Below are 21727 nucleotides of genomic sequence, written 5' to 3'. Positions count from 1 at the left end.
TTATAAATTCACCGTATAATTATATTTGACGAACATCACAAACAACAATGCACATAACCCAACACATCACATCAAAATTGATCTTACCAATGAAATTGAACACTCAAAACAAAAACAAATCAAACTCTCTCACGTTGTCTGTATTTTTCCATGTCGATTATAAGCTGTAAACCATACCGACATTTGTAAGTTAATCAAATATACTTAAGAAAAGCATCGAATAAACTATCATTAACATTCCATTACAAAATGTGAACATGTTAGGAAAGTACGTGGCACAAATAGACATAGGGAACGAATGCAAACAAAAACTTAACATTGTGTATGAACAAGTACTAAAATAACTATATGATGCAAAACATGGCTGACTGATAAATTTGTGCACACTGTGAAACCGGTGTTCACCTTAATTATTCCCACCAAATCCTTGATGTATAACAACAATAATCACAAGGCGATCTGGCCCGTTCTTCCAACTTTAGTTGTTTTATAGAGCCAAAGTAAGGGCTTTCAGCATAGTCTGCGACATTAAAACGACCATTTTATAGTACATTGTTAAACTCATTACTAAAACTGTATTCTTGTATTGATAAGAAAATGAAGTAATTCCAAAACATTCACAGCAGATGATAAAAATATGCCTTTCCGTTAAAATTCAGTGCTATTCACTTAATAATAGTTAATATCAATTGAGTCTTCTAAATAATTAAACTTGTATGACAAAAAAGATAATTATATGCACAATATTTTTACGAAGCTGATCGAACTGACATATATTGAAAATAATACTACATTTATTGAAAAATTGACATAAGTATAAGGGCGGACATTTAGACAGAACTCAACCCTACTATCGTAACAGAAAAAAACAACAACTCAGTATAGCAAGCCAGTTCTCTAGCAATGACATAATAAATCCGAAATTGATGCTGTCCCAAATTGTTTAAGCGATGTCTACTTTGTCCATAACGTACGGGTACTGCTGCATTCGTGACAAGTGAACCAACCGGATATGTGATTATTCAGACGTATTTTATGTTAGTGCGATTAGGAGAAGACATTAGTGCACTTTGAAACTTAGTATCGTCCTTGTGTTAGGGTATATAGTTGTTTTATATGATGGATGATACAATCAATGCTGTAGATCTAATACAGATTTCAATGTAATTAAACAAAATAATTAGATAGGCGAGAAAGTTAGCGCAATAGGGGTTTGGGCAATTGTTTGAAGGTTTGGGGCTCCAAACCGATCGGGAACATAGGTATTTGTGCAACTCTATGGAGGTTTGGGAATTAAACACCAAGCAGAAGCATAGGCGTGCTTGTCAGCAGGTCCCTATTTGTTATTTGTAATAGCTGTTCAAGCTGCCTACAAGCTTAATACTTCCTGGTTGTTTGGTTTTAGCTAGAAGTAACAGTAATTTGTCCGTTTAGTGTATTTTCCGATAGTATCCGACAACAATACGTTTAATAATACATTGTCATACTTATCAAATAATACATATATATAGAGAGAGGGTAAATAGGCGTGATGGTTAGAGCACCAGTGTAAATATTCCCCCGAGAGATTAAATATTCATGATAGCTAGCGCACCAGTATAAGAAAATGAATGCAGGTTAGGTGTTTGATCCATCGAGAGGTTACATAGACGTGATAGTTAGCACACCAGTGTAAATCATTTCCGAGATGTTAAATAGACGTGATAGTTAGCGCACTGATGAAAGTAATTGTATGAAGGTTAAGTGTTTGATCCGTCGAGGGGTTACACAGGCGTGACAGTTAGCGCACCGTCGTAAGTAGTAGTAGGAAGGTTTGGTGTTCGAATCCCCGAGAGGTTAAGTAGACGTAAAAGTGAGCGCACCGGTGTAAGTAATTTTAAGAATGTTTGTGGTAATGTAAGGTTGTCGAAGGCAGGAAAAGTTAAATAGGCGTGCAAGATAGCACACAAGTTTGGTTGTTAAAAGAAGGTTTGTTATTTTACCCCCGAGAGGTTAAATAGACGTGTAAGTTAGCGAACCGGTTTTGGTTGTTAAAATAAGGTTTGGTGTTTAACCCACAAGAGGTTAAATAGGCGTGTAAGGTAGCGCACCTGTTTTGGTTGTTAAAAGAAGGTTTTGTGTTTCAACCCATGATAGGTTAGATAGGCGAGAAAGGTAGCGCACTGGTGTAGGTAATTGCAGGAGAGAGGAAATAGCCGTGATTGTAAGCGCACTGATCTTTTTGTAATTGTAGGAATGTTAGGGGTTCCAACTCCGAGTGAGAGCAAGTTTAATTCTTCGCGTTTTATTGTGTAATTGTAGGAAGGTTGGAGGTTCGAACGCCCGGAGGTAAACATAGACATGATAATTAGTTTCCTGGTTTTTGTGTAATTCTATAGTTGTTTCGGGCTTCGAAACCCCTTGCCGGAACATAGGTAGGTAGTAGGCGTACTGGTGTGTGTGTTATTATAGGATGGTTTGCATTTCGAACCCAAAGGGCAACATATGCGTGATAAAAAGCGCACTGGTCTTTGGATAAGTGTATAAGTATATATTCAAATTCATTTACTTAACTTAATATATTGTAATGAAATAATTTAAATGCTTTGCATATACCATATATAAATAGTTATAGTCATCCAAATTTCGTCTGTTTTAAGGAAAAAGCAGTATTCAAGAAACAAATTCCACACCTGAAAGACAACATTAAGTGTAAGTTTTCTTAAAATAACTACGTATTGTACAGGTATCAAAACATAAATTAATGGACGATACATTACAAAAAATATTCGTAGTAAGTATTTCATAATGATATTAATTACATTGTTATGTATCATTCATTGCAAAGATTGGTGTCAATAGTTGCGAATATTAAGTTGAATGTTAACTGGTATGGGTTGTTGTTGATGTGATTAATATAATCAATCTGTTATGGAGCTAACATTTATGAAAGTAATTTTGCTTTTAAGGGACTCAACCAATTGGAACAGTTGAGGTCAAGAACAGCAAAAATGAAGTCGGTCTTCCTGTCATCAATTTGAGTTTTACATTCCCGGATGGCATTCAGACGGTAGTCATTTTGTATACAAATCTTATTTATTATCACGTGTTATAAGCTAACAAGTATTTGCAAAAACAGTTTTATACTGTTGGAATTTATACATAACATAACATAACATAACATAACATAACATAACATAACATAACATATAGATTATTGTAAGGTATGGCATCCGGTCCATTATACAGTTATTCATTCACATACCTTTAACAGCATAGGAATAATACAATGATGAACAAGACATATTTTAAAGCAATGAGATATCAATAATAGTCTTGCAAACTGCTTTAAACAAATGTTTTAAAATGCAAAGAATCAATGCTGCAATCATAATCATCCGGTATAAGAATGAAAAAGGTGCATATATAATATTAAAACACAGGTGGATACCACTATAACGAGTTAACATTATCATTACGTTTAAGACATGTTTATAGTTATAAAAGCGTTGTGAATATATTTTGAAATCAGTAAAATACTATTTGTTACACTTCTGACATAATGTTGTAGAAAACTGCTTGATAGGGAATAGACAAAATCCAGTTAGGTTTGAAGTATTCATTTCCCATATAAGCAAATATATAATACAACGAACAAATCATGAGCATGAGGAATTCGTGTTCAATGACATATATATGTTCGGACAAACAATATGGGCTAATCTAAATTCTCGCCCAATATTCAAGTGTCGACCCTTTTCGATCATCAGCAGTTGACTTGAGCACCTAAAGTTCGACAAGTTTCTTTTCAATATATATGAAAGATCACATGATTAATATCGTTCAGAATCAAGAGCTGTTTTGAAATGTTTATAATGGACTGCCTTAGGTGAAGCCTCTTTATATGAATACAGTTGGTGCATAGCACCATCTATATGTCTTTCAATAAATAGCCTTAAGAAATGTTCTTGGTTTCTAATCTCTTGTGTAATCCACGCATAACCAAAGCCGTTCTCAAATAATAATGTATTCACACTTGTTGCCCATGTTGTACGACCTGATTCATACAGTGATTTAAGCATAAGATAAATCTGTCGTGAGTAACAGTTTTCTGGCATGTGTATCAGTTTTAACCAGTACTCTGCAACGTGTTGTATATTGTATAGGGTTTCTTCCACACTCACTTAATGCAAATGAGTTAGCAACAGGCTTGTTTAAACAACAAATCAGTTTACAGAAGTCAAATTGAACTTTCTCCGTACATTCAGAATAAAGGAATCCCTATATTTTGGCACAATAACACAAACAAGGGTGTACAATCGAGTAAAACAACTTAAAAGCGTATTTCGGGTGTAAATAACCAAAATGTTTTTGATATTTTAATATATTTGGTATGTAGTACTGCAATATGGTAAAAAATTGTGCAAATCATGGGAAAAGCATGAAACTTTGCAGATAGGTTCTATTTACCATACAGAATACAAAAAGTACGAGACCCCGGAAGTATCGGACAATATGGCCGCCGTGGCGGCCATTTTCAAAATGGCCGCCAAAATGCGATAAAGTTGTACAAAGTCTTTGATTTATTTGTTCTGTATAGTATTTTATTTCTTTTTTGCAATTGTTTTCTACGGAAGAATACAACTTTCTTATACATACGCGTAGAAATTGTTTGTTTTGTATATTTTACCATAAATATGAACCTGCAGTATTAAATGGCCGCCAGAAAACGCGTGTACTATGAAAAATACATATTACCTAGATTAAAATTTCTCACTACAATGTCATTTTTGCAGTACATTTGAAGGTAAATACTTCAATTGGCATACCAAATAGTCATATTAATAGACAGTAATATGTATTTCTATACAACAATCCCAATTGAATTAGCCAAATAAACCTACAGCTCCCCCTTCACCCTTCAGAAACTTATTGGTCTGTTCGTGGGCATGACCTTAAGAGATACCAGAAAACGCATGGTGCGTTTTATTCATTACAAATGCTCCATTGCTGAAATGCTCAGCAACTTCGGGATGTTGTTTTTCAATAAGAAACAGGTCTCGTATATGCACTGGTAGCCAAGGCGCATAGTTGTGATGATAAAGCGCGAAGAACCACGGAGCTAGAATTATAAATGATTTTTTGTACAATGTGAAGCCCTCTTATCAAAAAGATTTCACAAAACGGAAGGTTAAGCCCAGAATTTAGACTGTGGGGACTTCTCTGCATATCATCCTAGATTCAAAAGATTCGCCCATAGTATTTGCCTCCGATGAAGAAAATGCACTATGAATTAACATTTAAGAGCACTTGCGGAGACTTGATGAACATGGCGAGTTCCGGGTACTCGGAAGCTTTCAATAACGATTCAGCAGTACCTGACGATGCAATATCAGCTTTTTCAATTACATGTGTCAAACCACTGTTGTCCAACCAGTCACCAAGGGTCCTTAATGCTGTTATTTCTATATGTTACCAACAAAGTACCCAACTTCCACATGTGTTTGAGGCAAACTCCACTTCACTAGTTTTATTTTTGCAAACAAGGGCTGGTCACATGCGATGACAGGTGCTTGACTGGGATTGAGATGTTGCATTCTGGCCGAAACAACATTCGTTGCATGCTTGTTCATGGCTGGGGACTCTCAAAAGTGGCAATAGTGCCTGGAACTGTCGCATTCCTTGCATGCTGGTCAAGGTCGGCATGATACGCTGACCATGACAACTGCAAATTTTACATCTCCTCAGTTATAAGGCGGATACGAACATTTCCAACCGCCTAAAATAAATTCAGTGCAAAATATTCAAAAACTGGAGCAGAGGATTTAAAACAAAAGAAATATGTCTAATAGTTTTTTTATGCTAGTCAACAAGTATGTTGTATATGTTTATTTTATAAACAAGTAAGTGTTCTCTTTTTCTTCCGGACAAGGTTTGACCGTTTCTGTATTTGTATAGCCTACTGGATTCACACATCGGTATGACACGGGTAACTGTTGGACAGTACTAGAATTGAATTCCCCCTCAATGGTTGGAACACGTTGGTCAATTCCATCTGATAATGTATGGCGCTGTTGAAACAATGAGATGCTAGTGCCATGGAATGAGCCTTGTGATGATGTAGAGATAGGGTTGAGATCTATGTTGTTCAATGCTTTTGAGGACACACAACATTTTGGCTTTCATACACCTTTATGGCATTGTTCCCTAGTACAGTGGATAGCTCAAGTACTCTGTTATAGGAAATTGACGCCCCCATGTTGCTTCATTATCCACAAGGCTCCTATTTCTAGTTTCAGCATGTAATCCTACATACATTGGAAGAGGAAATTCTCTACTTTTTGAATGAAACGGATCAGTGGAACTGATTCTGCAACGTTGTATTGTGTTAAACTTGACAAGTTGAGATAATGTATATGTAGCTTAGGTTTCCATCACATTATCTATTGCAATTTGGCCACTTTAGAATCATGCTCACTAATGACTACAAAGACTGTGGTACTGGCTTATCCTGACAAGCATTTTCAAAGGATCCAACAAAACATTCAGACTTCTTGTCAAATATATCTTCCCTCACAATGTTAGCAGTTTTGGCGAGTATAATAGCATTACTATACTATTCTAAGCTGACGACAGCGTGCTTTAGAACAGCTCCAATGCCTTTGCGGTAAACATTTAATACATCACATCCTTGAGTGTACGCCTCTAATTCAGGAAAACCTGTTACTATTTAGTCCTTAATTCTAAAGGCATGAATATATGTGTCAACACCCATGTGCTGAAGACGTTTCTTTTACAACTGTTTAAGCTCTGTGAGTATGAAAACTTGATCTAAATCAAAATCCCCACGAGTATCTTCTATATATGATAGTAACTCAGCGAGGGCAGTACTATGAACCTGTTTGAGTTTGTCAGACATATATTTCACATCATTGGCGTATTCATCCCGAGCCTTGTGGAATAGACTTCTATAGCATTTCAAGTAATAAACAGCGTCTTGAGATACTAATTCCCAAGTACTTAGCTTTACTAATAAAACTGTATCTTGTAAATCAAGAGCATTTTGTCTCACATTGCTCTCCCCTTCAAAAGTTGAAACACTGTGCAATTGCCCTGTGTTTTTCCTTTGTTAAGATTTGAAGCACTTTTTGTATTTTTACGGGTATGCTAGTCAGGGGTTGTATTAGCTTCATCACATATATTGGCAGTAAATACTTACCGCTTTTCAGTCCTTTGAAATTTCCATTTGCAATACTTATTTCTTCAGTGTTTATGTCATTTTGCCTTATTTTCATAAAGCTATATTGCAATCCCCCTTAAAGATTCCAAGGACTAACTGATTTGGAAGGTAACATTCATTGACTTGGCAATACCTTTTAAGGTGATCTTCCAATGACTTGTAACTCTGCTGAAGTGTACTTTTAAAGTTCCTTGCTGTGGCTGAACTTTGCAATGGTTCACTGTAATTTCATGACATAATAATATACAAGAATGCCAGTTTATACTGTTAATTTTAAAACATTTTTAAATATTTTAGTGTATCAGGTTTACAGAACATTTCCTCCTTCTGCAATGGTAAATGCATTGTCTTTTTTTCCGCAACACCCCCCCCCCCCAGAAAAAAATAACCATGGGAAACTTATTATTAAAGAATACTTTAATTATAATTCATAAACCCTTTTATCTTATAAGCACTAATGTTTACATAAAAATGATTAATGATTAGAATTGTACTAAAAGTATTAATTCTTCTTTTACAAACATGCCTTATGATATATGATTATTTTCTGACTACAATAAACTTAAGAATAGAAATGACATACATACATGGAATATAAAAATCAGATAGTAATAAAATACTTTTTTAATTGTTGGAAGATATGCTGGATAACGAAGAAACGAGGGGCTGGTTAACATTCATCAAATTAATGGAAAAAATGTAACAAGGGAATGTAACTCAATACAAATTATTTATCCATTTAAGCATCAAAGTGACCTTATAAATTACCTTTCAGCACAAAAGTTACCTTACAATGTGAAAAATTGAAGATCCAATGAAAAAAAAAATGAATAAGAAACTGTTTTGTATTGTATAGTAAAACTAGTATAAAGTTTTGTATTTAATAGTAAAATATCCCTCTTGTTTTACATATTTCTAACCATTTGAAATAAAACTGACCACTTGAAATGGTCAAATAACTTGGAAGATCATGCAGAACAAAGTATTCAAGTTCTTACTACAACAAACTACATTAGAAAATGAGTTTGAATGAAACTTATACATGATTATGACTAAAACAGTTGAGTACTTGAGAAAACAAATCTGAACAAGTGGTCACTTCATTCAATGTCCAGCATAGAGGTCAAGCGGGTCATTTTTGTCCGGGGTCTCGTACTTTTCAAATACCTTATAGTATACAGTTCATCTCTGCCAAATTTCATGCTTTTCCCATTTTTTGCACAATTTTAGCTATATTTGCACCAAAGTGCAGGACTAATGGCTTTTGTCGCCTGTTTCGCTAGTGTTTCCGTAGTCAGTGTCAAGGAGTACTTTGTCGTGAAAACGCTCCCAAGTATTTATACTGGAATACAACTTCCAATTGAGTACCACGATAGTACCATTTTTCATAATGCCTTAAAATACCACCGTTTCGGAAAACCATAACTTTCGATTTGTCAGTATGAAGTTCCATACACAGAATGATTCAATAAGGTTGATTTGTCTTTGTAAGTTTATAGCTGTGTTTGCGAAACTCGATACATCGTCGGCAAACATTAGAGCGTATAAATTACCTATTATGTCGGTTACAAATATCCCATTGGTAGAATTAGCCTTTAGATAGTGAACTAAGTCATTCATAAACGATGATAATATTACTGGTGATGGCACACAGCCCTGCTTAGTCGCAAAAGAGCACCGGAAGTAGTCCGTAAAACCGCCTGTTGCTGTGAACTGGATATCATCGGTAGATATTAGAGCCTGGACGTTGGAATCTGGTATTTTAACGAAAGATTTTCATTGTTCGAACATAGATTGTAATATCACTAGAAAATTACCACGGACTCCATTTCTGTACACGTAAATGACGTAAAATCTCCCTCGTTGTCGTGATATGTGTTTTTGAATCAATGATTGCAATGTAATTGTGTTGTCTACAGAATAGTAAATACTTCTAAACGTCTAAAATATAATCGTATAAGTGTGACATTAGTCAAAAGCAATGATTCTGTGTATATTTAAATAGTTATCCTAAACTAAGGAAAGGCATAGTCCAAGAATTGTTATACAAGTCAAAGTTACAAGCTGGTACAAATCAAGATCATGTCATAACTGGTCACAATAAGGTGGTGTTGTCCTAAAAATAACGTTTTAACCGATATTTTATTTAACTTAAATTACTCATCTCGGACAGTATATACGTTTTATCTTAGTATAACTCAAAACATCTACTTAAAATTATCTACTTAAATTCCAATTTGCGATTTGTAGGTGTTAACATTTTAATATGTTTCGTTTAAACACTTTAATAGGTGAAAGCAATGCATCCATACACATGACGATTTGCGTAGTATTTCCATTTTTCCTCAATATTTTCTTTCTTGCAGAACATTTTAAGCCTTGAAAGACAATCGCCTTGTACGCGGATGCTGGTTTTGAATAAAAGTCCACATTTCATTTAACAAGTATAACTCGATGCCCGATATAAATATAATTCATTTTTTACTGTTTTTTAAATAGTAATCAATATTACAATATTTTAACCTGTTGACCGGTTAACAGTATGAACTGTTACCCGCGCGTGAGGTTTCGCCATAGGTACGTCAAGGGTTTAACCGAGATTCTAAAAATAAAATGCATATCGTTTAAGCTCGTGAGTTTCCGGTATTGGTGTTGTAATTTAATTTGTTGACAGAGAATATCAAGAAAATTTCAAGCGCTCATTCGCATATATCACACATAAGGAAATCAATATCAGACGTAAAGAAATAATTTCCCGAGTTGAAGATGTTTACGAGATTATTCTTAACAAATTGCTTGAAAATAGTGACTTTTTAATCATGAATTAAAACATTTTTTGCATGAGCATTTTTGTATCGGCCTGGAGACATCAGTTCAGAAGTTATCCCCTCCACTTCAGGACACAAATGCTCATGCAACAACTGTATATAAAGGATTATTGACGAGTTTACTAACATATTTTAAGACGAATCTAATATATAGCTCTAGCTTCCGGTAATGCTAGAATATGCCGGAATAATTTCAAAACATAAGATTTATCCGATCAATTTATTCGGTATATAAGTATACTGCATACTAGATGATATTCAGTCTGAATCTCAATTTAAACACTCGAATTTTGCTTTCATTTAAAGTGTGACGTAAAACCTTTGTATATGTTCCTAACGTCATTTCCTGTTTTAGAATATTCAGTACCGAACGTCTTCAAACCTTTGTTTACAAAATCAAAAAAAGTATCGCTTTAAAGAAAACAAATGATTTATTATTTTAAATAAATATTTTCCATATTAGAAGATGAGATAAAAACGTGGCTTCCGTGAAGAATTATGCAAAAGGAGTCCTATTGTACATTTAATTAAATGTGCGGAGGGATATTCATTATCAAAAGCAACAGCAGTGATAAATAACAAAGATTTAAAACACAGCATTGTGGTTATAAGAAATGGGAAACAAGGTATAGCGTGCAAACGTGAAAAAAAGGATTGCGACATGTGTATATAATTAACAAATAGCTGTAGATATCAAGTCATTTTTTATGCCTTATATCAAATGAGAGATGATTCTTAGCCTGTAATCCCGCTACAATATTTGAAATGATTTATTGTAAATGACATATTCTATTTAAGATGCGCTCTTACCCAGAAATAAGATTTACCGCAATAAACACAACTGTTTTGATATATTAAAAAGGATTGATAAATGTCGAAAACAATGGTTCTTATGAAGGATACCGAGTTTAGTTTGAAAGAAAGGTGCAGAAAATATGGTATTTATATCTTATGAATCTATAGTATATCAAACTAAATATTTTACCACTCACCAATCATTTTAAATTGTTTGCGTCTTTTGCTAATAAAACCACGGTTACAATCTTGTTATCAGTAATTAATAGTTTCCATAAATGCATTATTTAGTGAGTAGCTAAAGGTGTGAAAACACATAGAACCCTTCAAAACAGTCCTGTCTTTATCAACATACATTTTTAAGCACACGTTGGTTTGGTTAAAACAGTATTTATTCTATATAAGTATATTTAGCATATACATACATTACATACATAATAGTTACGGATTGAGGAGATAGCTAAAAGCTAATATGTATACGTTTCTCCTAAAGCACACGTTCTGCACCACATTAAATAGTATGATAAATGCTTGCACCACATGTTTTTAACGTTTTCTTGATTTAATTCCTACACGAATAAAAATTAAATTAAAATAAACACACTCATATACCATCATAACCTTTGACCTGCACTATAGAAAGGTATGTTTTGAAAAGACGTATACGAAAAGCTTCATGCCATATGGAAATGTAATGATGTTTAGAGGTCAAATCAATAACACTTATCACAGTATGTACATTAAAACCATTCCTACCATAAAATCCAAACATGAGAAAAAGTGATATGAATAAGAAAACGAATAGCATTAGTACAATGCTACTAATTTAGTTTCTGATATGTTTATAAAAACAAATCGCGTATATATGCATTCCTGGTTGTATTATATGTATCAGATAATTGTATCGAGTGGAAAAATCAACTATAAAAACTGCTTTTTAAATCAGTTGTAGCTGCTTCCGTTTAATATCTATTTCTTTTTAACACTTAAAGTTTTTAAAAATGTAATTTGATTTTAAAAACGATCGCATACGTTTAAATAAGATTTGTTTTAGAAATAAACTTACCGGGGATAAGGAAAATGGAAATATCATTTTTAAACTTTTTCTTGTAGCTGAATCCTTGAATATTTGTTTCTGTACAAAACATTGACGAATTTTTTTTTTGTTCGAATATAAGTTCGATGCTTTAGTAGGTTTTACTATGTTTCAAAACTATTTGACTTATGTAACTTGTTAAACAAACTTCAGGGTAAAATAACAAAACAATTAACTAATACTTTTAAATAGCCTCCACACGTCATGTTAACAATGAAGCGTGGTATTCACCCCATCTCGGAAACGACCCGTGTACAAACGAAGAAGAATATTCTCAGAAAATGACTGTGCTTTGATATTCACGTATAATAAACCCACGTTCTATCATAAAACTAACTATACAACTGGTATATCGGCTTTTAATCTAATGTTAAACCACTGATGATTGGTTTCCTCGTTTTACCGTTCAAATATTTCTTCAGTAAATAGTGACCTCTGTTATGTTGTTAACGGGTCCATGATATTTTTATTCGTGCATAAACATTTCTAAATAGTATTGTACATGCATTAAAAGTGGTTAAATGGATGTTAATGAAGGAATGACAGTCTACGTCATTAGCGATCAAAGGTTTGCATTGGGGACGTCCCTCGGGTGTAGCAAACGGTTAATCGAAAACGAGGTGTTTAGAAATGTAAATATAATATAAATAAAACTACAAAAATACGCATAACAGTATTACAAATAGATTTTGTTCAGTGTAAGTGTATTTTATTATACACGTGAAAATATGCTTTTCTATGAAACTTGTGAAATAAATTACGATCTAAAACTGAAATGACGAAAAATAGAAATGTTTGTTGTTAAAATGCCACGTCTAAATGGGTCGGTTTATTTGAAAGCATATGTCGATTAGTTTAAAAAACAACAACATGAGACACAACATAAGAATATATTGAATGATTAATAAACTGACCTCACATAGCCCATCCCAAATTGCATCAGCTTCAAAATTAAGCATTGCGCGTGTGACCTCATTTAAATCAGCGTTGACAATGAAAATCCACCTTTGCATATGCCAACACTAAGAGTGACTATATGCGCATGCGCAGTTAAAGCAATTTACTTTATCCTGAAAGTCGTCTTCAGGAATAATTAACAAACGAACATTTTAAAAATCAAGCGCCCCTAATTGGCTGACAATGTAAGGCAAACACTTATATATAATCATGTATAGACAATATAAATTAGGATACACTCATCCTTCATTTTAGATCAAAGAATCGTTAGAAAAATTTGACACATCCTGGAAGTTCTAACTATGATAATAATCGAAATGTCTCTATGTGTTTTTTTTTTTGGTTTTATAACATCGAATCATTTACATAACTTTCAAAAATTCTGTACTAAAACCAGGGCAGAGAAAACCAGCAATCACTAAACACTTGCTGTTTTAGCACTTCTTATCAGCGGAAATAAATATATATTGTAAAAGTTAAAACTTTAGCAGGCACGATATCCCTTCTTCCTAAACTGCAAGTTAAATCCAACTGAAAGAACTACTTTAGGCCACCCACTTCTGTAGTAGGTCCGGGAGAAGATCCACTTTTACCGCCAATCCTTCGGTCTGTTGACGTAGAAGTTTTACATTCGTATGAGTCAATTATACAACAATTTTACATTTGAACTCGTACTGGAACTTTAACGATTCATCTCTGGCGATTTCGCTATGGATCAGCCTGTGATAACTTCACTTCATAACAATATTTTCATATAAACTAGCACTTGTGGTTGCACCGTGTTCATTGTACATTGTGTTTCATCTCTGGCGAGTCCGCCATAAATCATCAAAGCCGAGTTTTATAACTTTATAACATTTTTTGCATATGTACTAGTACTGTAACTGACTACCTGGTGAAGCCACCGTATACTATGGTTAGAATACAGCCTTGATTTTCATCAAGGAAACTGCTGATAAGCAATCATTAAGTGCTACGCTTAACTATTAGGAATTTCAACTTTCGCGCGTGTTTAAAAGTCCGCCTTCTGCCACTCATTCAATACACACTCCCTACATCATTGACAATAAGTAAACCAATGAGGTTGAAACTCACTCCTTTTTAATCATTGAAAATTTACTTCATATCATCTAAGTACATGTATTACTTATTCATCTTTGGCGTTTCCGCCGTGAATCAACGATGCGATCTTCTGATTATATTCCTTAATAATGCAGTCATTCTATAGTGCAGAAACATTAAGCGTATCATAATTGAGTACAACAATCTTTCAATAACACATCATTACAATATCCTAAGAAATGATCAGATGCATTCAAATTGTTACAGAAGTACACACAATCTCTATCCCAACGTTTTATAAGGAAAAGGTAGAATAATGGCTTGTCAGCCAAGACAAGCAACACATCTGTTAAGAAATTATATTGGCAACCAAGCCAAATGTACTTTCAATTATAAAAACAAAAATAAAAACAATGTCTGTATTTATTAGCAGATACAGATCAAATCCTTGAAACTTACATGCAACATTCTTTATTATCTCTCAGTTTCTTAACAACTCAACTTATAAAATAATTAAATAAGTATTCTTTAAAAAAAGTATTTTAATGCCATCATTCTGATTTGGCAAAAATCAAGAATTATTCAGCATTGCTTCAAATCTTTCTCGTTCAATTAAGAGAGGAGATTAAATTTCATTTATAATACTTATCTTTATATGTTAATTCTATGGCTAAAACTATGGCTGATGCTGACAGGTAGTAATGTAACAGAAAACCACAATAGGCGAGGGAACAGAGAGCGGCACTTGGACAGAAAGTGAAGTCAACGAAGAACAGCTGTCATATAGCTAATGTGTTTCTAATCACGTGGTAGAATCGCGGAATCCGTGTAGTCCCGACTTCATTGTTTTGCAGCGTTAGCCTACGTGTTTATTGCAAAACAAAAAAAACATGTCACCTATACATTTCTTTAATAGTATTCCAGTGAAACATTCACTTTAAAAGTAAAACTAGAAGCACGTAATATTTAAGGGGCGAAAATAAATTCCTTTCTCACACTTTAATTGATGCCTTTAAAAACAAAAGAACCATTTTCGCACTGGTATCAATATATGTATGAACTGAATTAACTCCTAATTTCTACATTCTATTTTTTCCACTGCATAGTTTGAATCATCATGATAATACATGTATTCGTCATTTGAAATAAAGACAACAATCATATGTTCAATACGACTTACCCTCTTCTAATTCGTTTTACTCAAACGTAGAAAACTATATAATTTGTTGGCAATATAGTTATTGAAAATTTTTGTTTTTTCATTTAGTTAACAATTCATTTAGTATACATGAATATATACATCATGCAGTACGCTGTATGCAACATTACGTATTTTACTGACGTAACTTACTGAAAAGTGTTATAAATTATAAGCTAGTTAAGTCTTTATGGTAATGTGATGAACCTCATACATAATACATCGTAAATTGTATTTAAAGTGGTTTATGTAAAACACAACCTTGAAAGGCTGTTGGCTGTAGGAGAATAGAGCCGGAGCTCTCTCTATTTTGCCATGGGAAATTCAGCATGCATAAAAAGGTCACTTATCGTGTTGAAATCCGCACTAAGATATTTGATAATACTAATGTCTTTTTACAAAGAATATAATTAACCAATTGTAATGTCACTCTAAATGAGTGAATGCTACGTTTGCATGTACTACGACGATGCACAAACTAAATGAATGACATGATTCCTATTCAGTTGAACAGTTGAATATAGGCGTAGAATAAAAGGAATATTTGTTCACATACGTGATAATGTGTTTTTACTTGGAATTAATTGTCGGTAGTATTTGTTTATTGAATTTAAAACAAATCTTGATCTTGATCAAATTATAAACCCTTTTTCCTTAAAAACAAATGTTTAAAAGTATTTGTTTAAATTATATCAAAAACACAACCAAACAAGTTAGACAAAAAATATTGGATATATATCCTGTTCACTTTTGCGCCCATGTTCAATTAACCGAAATGTCTTTTCACTGATAGAGAAAACAAAATAATACTGAATACAATCGATATTTGTCACCAGGAAAACATCACGTAAATACATTGTTCACTTTTCATGCGTTTCTGTTCGCTTAATGTCACATTTCAGGTTTACTAAGTTTAATGCCACATTGGCCATATATATGAGCATATGTTAATATATATACACACACATATATATAATCTCGTTCTAATGCACGATCATGACGCCCTGTGCAATCTTTGTTGTATTGATGTTACTCAATATTCGATATATTTATTGTATTTGAGTCAAAAAGAAATTACACTCCAGCGTGATTTTTTTTGGTTACTAAATTTAACCAATATAAGCTATATGCAGTAACGTATTATAATTATTTTTGCCTGAACGTTTTCTTAAAATACTTAAACTTGTAGATAAAGCAGTGTATTTCATATACGCAAAACCTATTTAAATGCCCGCGCTTTTGCTTTCAATCATCAATCATGTTCTTCTGTTTATCCTCCCGCCTTAGTTGTACAGTATAGAAATAATAATTGGCCGAAAACATAGTTTTAAAAATGAAATTTCATTGATGCTTAAAAAAAAATCAAAATGGTTCGATTGTATCTTGCAATGAATTTTCATGTTCAATATATTGTATGGTATATATGTACTAAGTAGTTATATACATTCCAGCACGTCTAATACAACGTCTGTTTTTCATATTTTCAGACGCACCATGCGTCCCTGAGAAGCCCGTATAAAGGCGGCACATTCATGGGATACTTGAGAACCGACACTGAGGGCGAGCTGCTATGTAGAATGTTAAAGGCAGCGTTCAGGAGAGGGTTGATGTTCAACTTGGGGAAGGAAGGAAAAGTTGTCCTAGATGGCGTCTCATTGTATAATGGTCCAGTGTATACTTACCTGTAAGAATAATCTCATATGTATAATAAGAGTCTGCTAAGGGTGTTCAGGAGGGGATAAGTGTTTATTGTTGTGAAGTAGGGGAAACATGTTCTTAATGCCGTTTCTTTAAAGATGCCCATGTATGAAAGTTTTGGGTAGTTGTAGTCAGGGTAAGGCATTTTTTAAAGCATAAACATTATAACGTTTTCATAGGTCAGTGGTGAACTTCAATATAGGTAAAATAAGTTAAGTTTACATGACGTATAACTTGAGCGGCGTATAAATATTTCTTTCACGGCGTATGAATGATTTTTTTCATGTTTTTCGTGTAAATATGATTTTTCATCAGTGAAATAACAGCAGCTAAAATATAAATTTGGTATTTAACTTCAAACTAAGGAATGAAAGTATCAACTTTAATAACAACTTTAAAGCAATAAATCACTTCCCTTTTACCTGAATGAATACGGCACTTTGGAATATGTAAATGATGACAAATAATAATTGATCGTATAGACAGATTGCATATGTTTCACTGAAGATGTTTTTAGAAATAAACACAACTGATCGCTCATTAGGGAAATGTCAATTCCCAAGTTTCGAACGTATTTATTTCAAAACATTTTCTTCCGTACACAACATAAGACGAAAACAAGTGTTCGAACATTACTTCAATGTTATAGCACGTATACAATATATTTTCTTTTTTATAATTGTCTCACACTGTAATTAAAACTTCCCGGGAAATGCACAAAGCAATTGACTGATAAATTAAAATACCCCATTTTCTCTTAATGGTCATCTCACTGACGAAGAGTGGTGAAGAATGTAAAATAAGGATTCTGAAAACATGCAATATAGTTTTTCGGTAGCTTTTAGAAGTATTGATATCATAGTGCTCATTACGGGAATAAATACGATTTGGTTCATACTAAATATTAATAGCTACGGCTCTTATAAAAATGACGTACTGAAATTTTCTTATGTACTATTCAGTATTAGGCATAGATATTTCATGTCGATAACTATGCAGGTGATGACAAACTAACGTAATAAATGGACCTGTTATATACTTATTAATACAAAATTCATACAATATAATTATTTTTTTATCGAAACAAAAAACAGATCGCAAATGATCTAGTAATTGAATGCAATGCTTTTTCAACACGTTTTGTTTATAATGGAATCTATAGTATACAAAGTCAATGTACGAGGATCACGGAGCACGACTTCACCGTCCATGAGGTTTAGAATTAATGTAGACTTCGCTTAAAATGATGACAATATTCATAACGTAACAATCGGTGTGTAACATCAGTCAAAGAATCATTTCCTGATTTTTCTGCACTACCAATCTGGACGTGTTTTCCGTCTGTATAAAAGTAATTACGAGATAAGAACCAGTGAAAGAAGCAAACCCATTTCATCAAATTATTTTATTTGTAATTAATATATTGTTTCAGTCAGTGAACTTATATATAATAAAAAGGCGCACTGGCGAATTGGAAATTATTATAAACTCATACAAGAAGTGTTTCTTTAGTAAGAGATGATATAATACAATGCGTTTTAAAGGAATAATTAACATGTATATTTCTGCGTAAATGGCGTATTTTTGCGTGCTCAGTGGGCGATCTTAAATCCCAGTTTAATTGCAAATACCTTTAGTCAAATTTTACGTTATCTTTGATTCTGATTAACCCTATCAGAATTAACATGTTGATAAAAAGTATTACTTTCTATTCTATACTCATAATATGAAACTTTAAAGATGTGTCTGTGATTTTATGCTAGATATGTTTAAGTCATGTCCTCTGATACAGTGAACACAAACGGTACTCTTGTTAAATGGTTATATTTCTTTTATACCGTCCATATGTTTAGGACTTATAAATACCATGCGTGCTTAATGATGAGTTGGATATGTTTTCAAACGGAATTGTATTGTTGCAGCCATTAAAACAATAACATTTGAACTATGGGTTGTCTTCACGCAAGATTTTCATGGAGTGAAATATAAAAAAATACAATACAGTTAAGTAACCGTATTTTTTAAGAAATCTCTATTAATTCAAACGCTTGCGAATATTTTCATTTTTAACATACTTCATGTGTGAAAAAAATGCAGATTAACATACTTAATGTTATGACTTTCGATGAAATACGGCGTTTTACCAGTGAGAAAAACGCAACAATTTTGCAAAGTAAGGAGTGAAAATATTATCTTTCCGAACTACTATAAAATTACATTGTAGGTGCTTCCTCTTGATCAAAACTAAATACGTCAGCCACAAAATGTTGCAAAAACAATTTAAGATTGCAAGAGGTTGCATAAGTTTTAATAAAAATATATTTGGAAAAAAAACAACTAACGTTTATTAAAAAAAGGTTATTGTGTTTTTCACCTTTTTTCATTAACTTTGAAGCTGAATGTGTAAACATTTGTTTTCATTAAAACCGAAGAAAACACCAGCTCGAACATAAAGAGGATGTTATATCAATGTTATCAAATATCTTTTTAAATACGATCTTTCAAATTTTAGCTCAATAAATGGCCGCGTAGTAATTTAATCATGCCCTGTCTAAACGTTCAATAATCAATGTTCATAAAAGCAAAAACGACTGAATTATAAACTATAAAAACGTGCGTTAAGTGCGTTAAGTTCGTCCATGGGGTAGCTGGGGGGTGGGGGCTCGTTATTAAAAAGGTTATTTAGGAAAAAAAAGAAATACTAATTAAACTCCGAATTTTTTTTTGTTTATTTTATTGTAACATGTTATTTAATTTCTCCCTTGATCAAAGAAATAGTATATAGTTTCAGCTGTAACTTTGCCACTCGTAAAAATATGTTTTTCTATGAAGCTCATGAAATAAATAAATATCTTTCACTGAATTGAACAAATATGCTCTATTTCATAGTCGCAGTTGCCGTGAAATTTAATTATGGTGAATACTGCAGCACTGAATTGAACAAGTTTCGAAAATAAATAAACCGCAATGTAGTTATTTTGATTAAATGCCTCAAAAAATTCCCAAGTACTCGAATAAGCTTAACAAGTTGATGATTTATACTATTTAATAAAAAAAATGATTACACTATAATTGAATTGTATTCGTATATATAATGTAGAATGTAGACAGATTTAAAGAGGTCAGGACCAACTAAATGTGTACAGAAGAACTAGTTTGCTTTAGTTTTATTTATACGGTGCATTTGAAACAAATTTCAAATTATCATATATTGCGTTGTAAGTATGAGCTATTATTAACGATACTATCGAACTAATGTGACTCGCGAGTCCTTCCAACATGAGTGTGACCTCAGATGTAACCTATAAAATAAACAGTGTCTGTATAGTTATAGTCTATCATGAATCTTTCGAAGTTGCGGATCACATTTGCATTACATGTATATATGTAGTTAAATTCTATTTTTTGAAGGTGGATAGGACCAAATTACGATAGATACATACAGACATTGAAAGCGGAGCTGTCAGCCAAAGGTATCACAGAGACGAATATAGATCAGACGGAGAAGCTATATGAGACCTTGACCGTTGACGGTCGGTAACTTTCATTAGTGTTATGTTGTCGAAATACCCACTCCAAATGATTAAGTCATATATTCAAAACAAAACCAGCGTACTGGTATTGTATCATGTATATAACATGCTATTCCAATTTAGAATTTTTCTCCCAACAATCGAGATTCCTTTGGTGCATTTAGCGAACTTATTTTTAAAATGATTGTCTAAAAGAGTGATAGTTAATTTTAAACTGAACTCTTCATTACGGGATTATTTTGTTTCTATTAACTGTTTTGTCCTGTTAACATTCGATATACAAGTAATTACTCTACTACCAATCAAATGATTCATTTTATTTAAACTAATTAACTTTTCGAAATGGAACCGATATAATATATATTTTGAAGTTGTTGTTTTTTGGCAATTTGCATGGAAATTATTCTTTTTAAAAGTGTATTCAAATTAATCATATTTTGACAGTATTTTGTTTACCTTGATTATTTTGTTTTTCAATTTCGATTGTTTCAATTAACTTTTTGTCCTGTTTACATTATATATAAAAATAATTATTACTTTACCGCCAACTAAATGAGTCCTTTTTATGAAAACTTATTCAAACTTCTTTTTTTAAATATCATCTTTTAGATATTGAATAAATGTATGTAATATATATATTATTATGTTTTTGGCAACTTGCATCTAATCTATCATTACGAAGTGAATTAGAATCAATCAGATCTTGACATTATTTTGTTTATCTAAACAGTTTTGTTTTTCAATGTTTAAAGTTTGTATAACAGATGTGGAAGCTTGGATTTCATCCCGTTTTATTTTTTAGAGAATGAAATGTGACATCCAGTTACATGATAAGTCTCTCTCTCTCTCTCTCTCTCTCTCTCTCTCTCTCTCTCTCTCTCTCTCTCTCTACATATATAATTACAAATATATATTATATTATCTTAAGTATTGTAATGTCATACATTAAATATGGTCAAGTTCATATGTGCTCGAAGCTGCGCTGAGTTATATTGAAGACATATGTTCATGGTCGTCTGTCTGTTGTCCAGATTCGTCTGTTGATATATTTTTTCTCAAAGTATTATTGTTAAAAATATTGTATCGTATTGTAAAGTGGTTAACGTGTTGTAAACGATGTTTTAATGAGATGTTTATATATGTTCTAAAATCAGAAGAGAGATTACGTATTGTATTAAATCACACATACAGATTATTACATTTTTTGATTTTATGTGTCATCAAACACACTTTCAGATTAGTTATATTTCATACGAAGATATTGAAGCCATATGTCAGAGTTATTTGCTAAGCATGAACCTTGATTACAGTGTTCATTATCTTATATCAGTTATTTAAATC

General features: G+C 32.7%; 1 protein-coding gene across 1 annotated transcript in view; it reads left to right on the top strand.

Annotated features, from left to right (window-relative positions):
• Window positions 1–21264, top strand: part of LOC128245813 (uncharacterized) — a 28368-nt gene extending 7104 nt beyond the window's left edge. Inside the window, exons 7-10 of the mRNA XM_052964038.1 lie at window positions 2640–2691; window positions 2949–3049; window positions 16643–16839; window positions 20265–21264. Of these exons, the coding sequence (XP_052819998.1) occupies window positions 2640–2691; window positions 2949–3049; window positions 16643–16839; window positions 20265–20394 (480 nt within the window). The 3' untranslated portion in view covers window positions 20395–21264. The remainder of the gene's footprint in view (window positions 1–2639; window positions 2692–2948; window positions 3050–16642; window positions 16840–20264) is intronic.
• The last annotated feature ends 463 nt before the right edge of the window (window positions 21265–21727 follow it).

This window comes from Mya arenaria, chromosome 9, assembly GCF_026914265.1.
Source record: "Mya arenaria isolate MELC-2E11 chromosome 9, ASM2691426v1".
Lineage (NCBI taxonomy): Eukaryota > Metazoa > Mollusca > Bivalvia > Myida > Myidae > Mya > Mya arenaria.
Note: the sequence above shows the minus strand (reverse complement) of the source record. Positions and strands in the feature narration are given on the sequence as shown.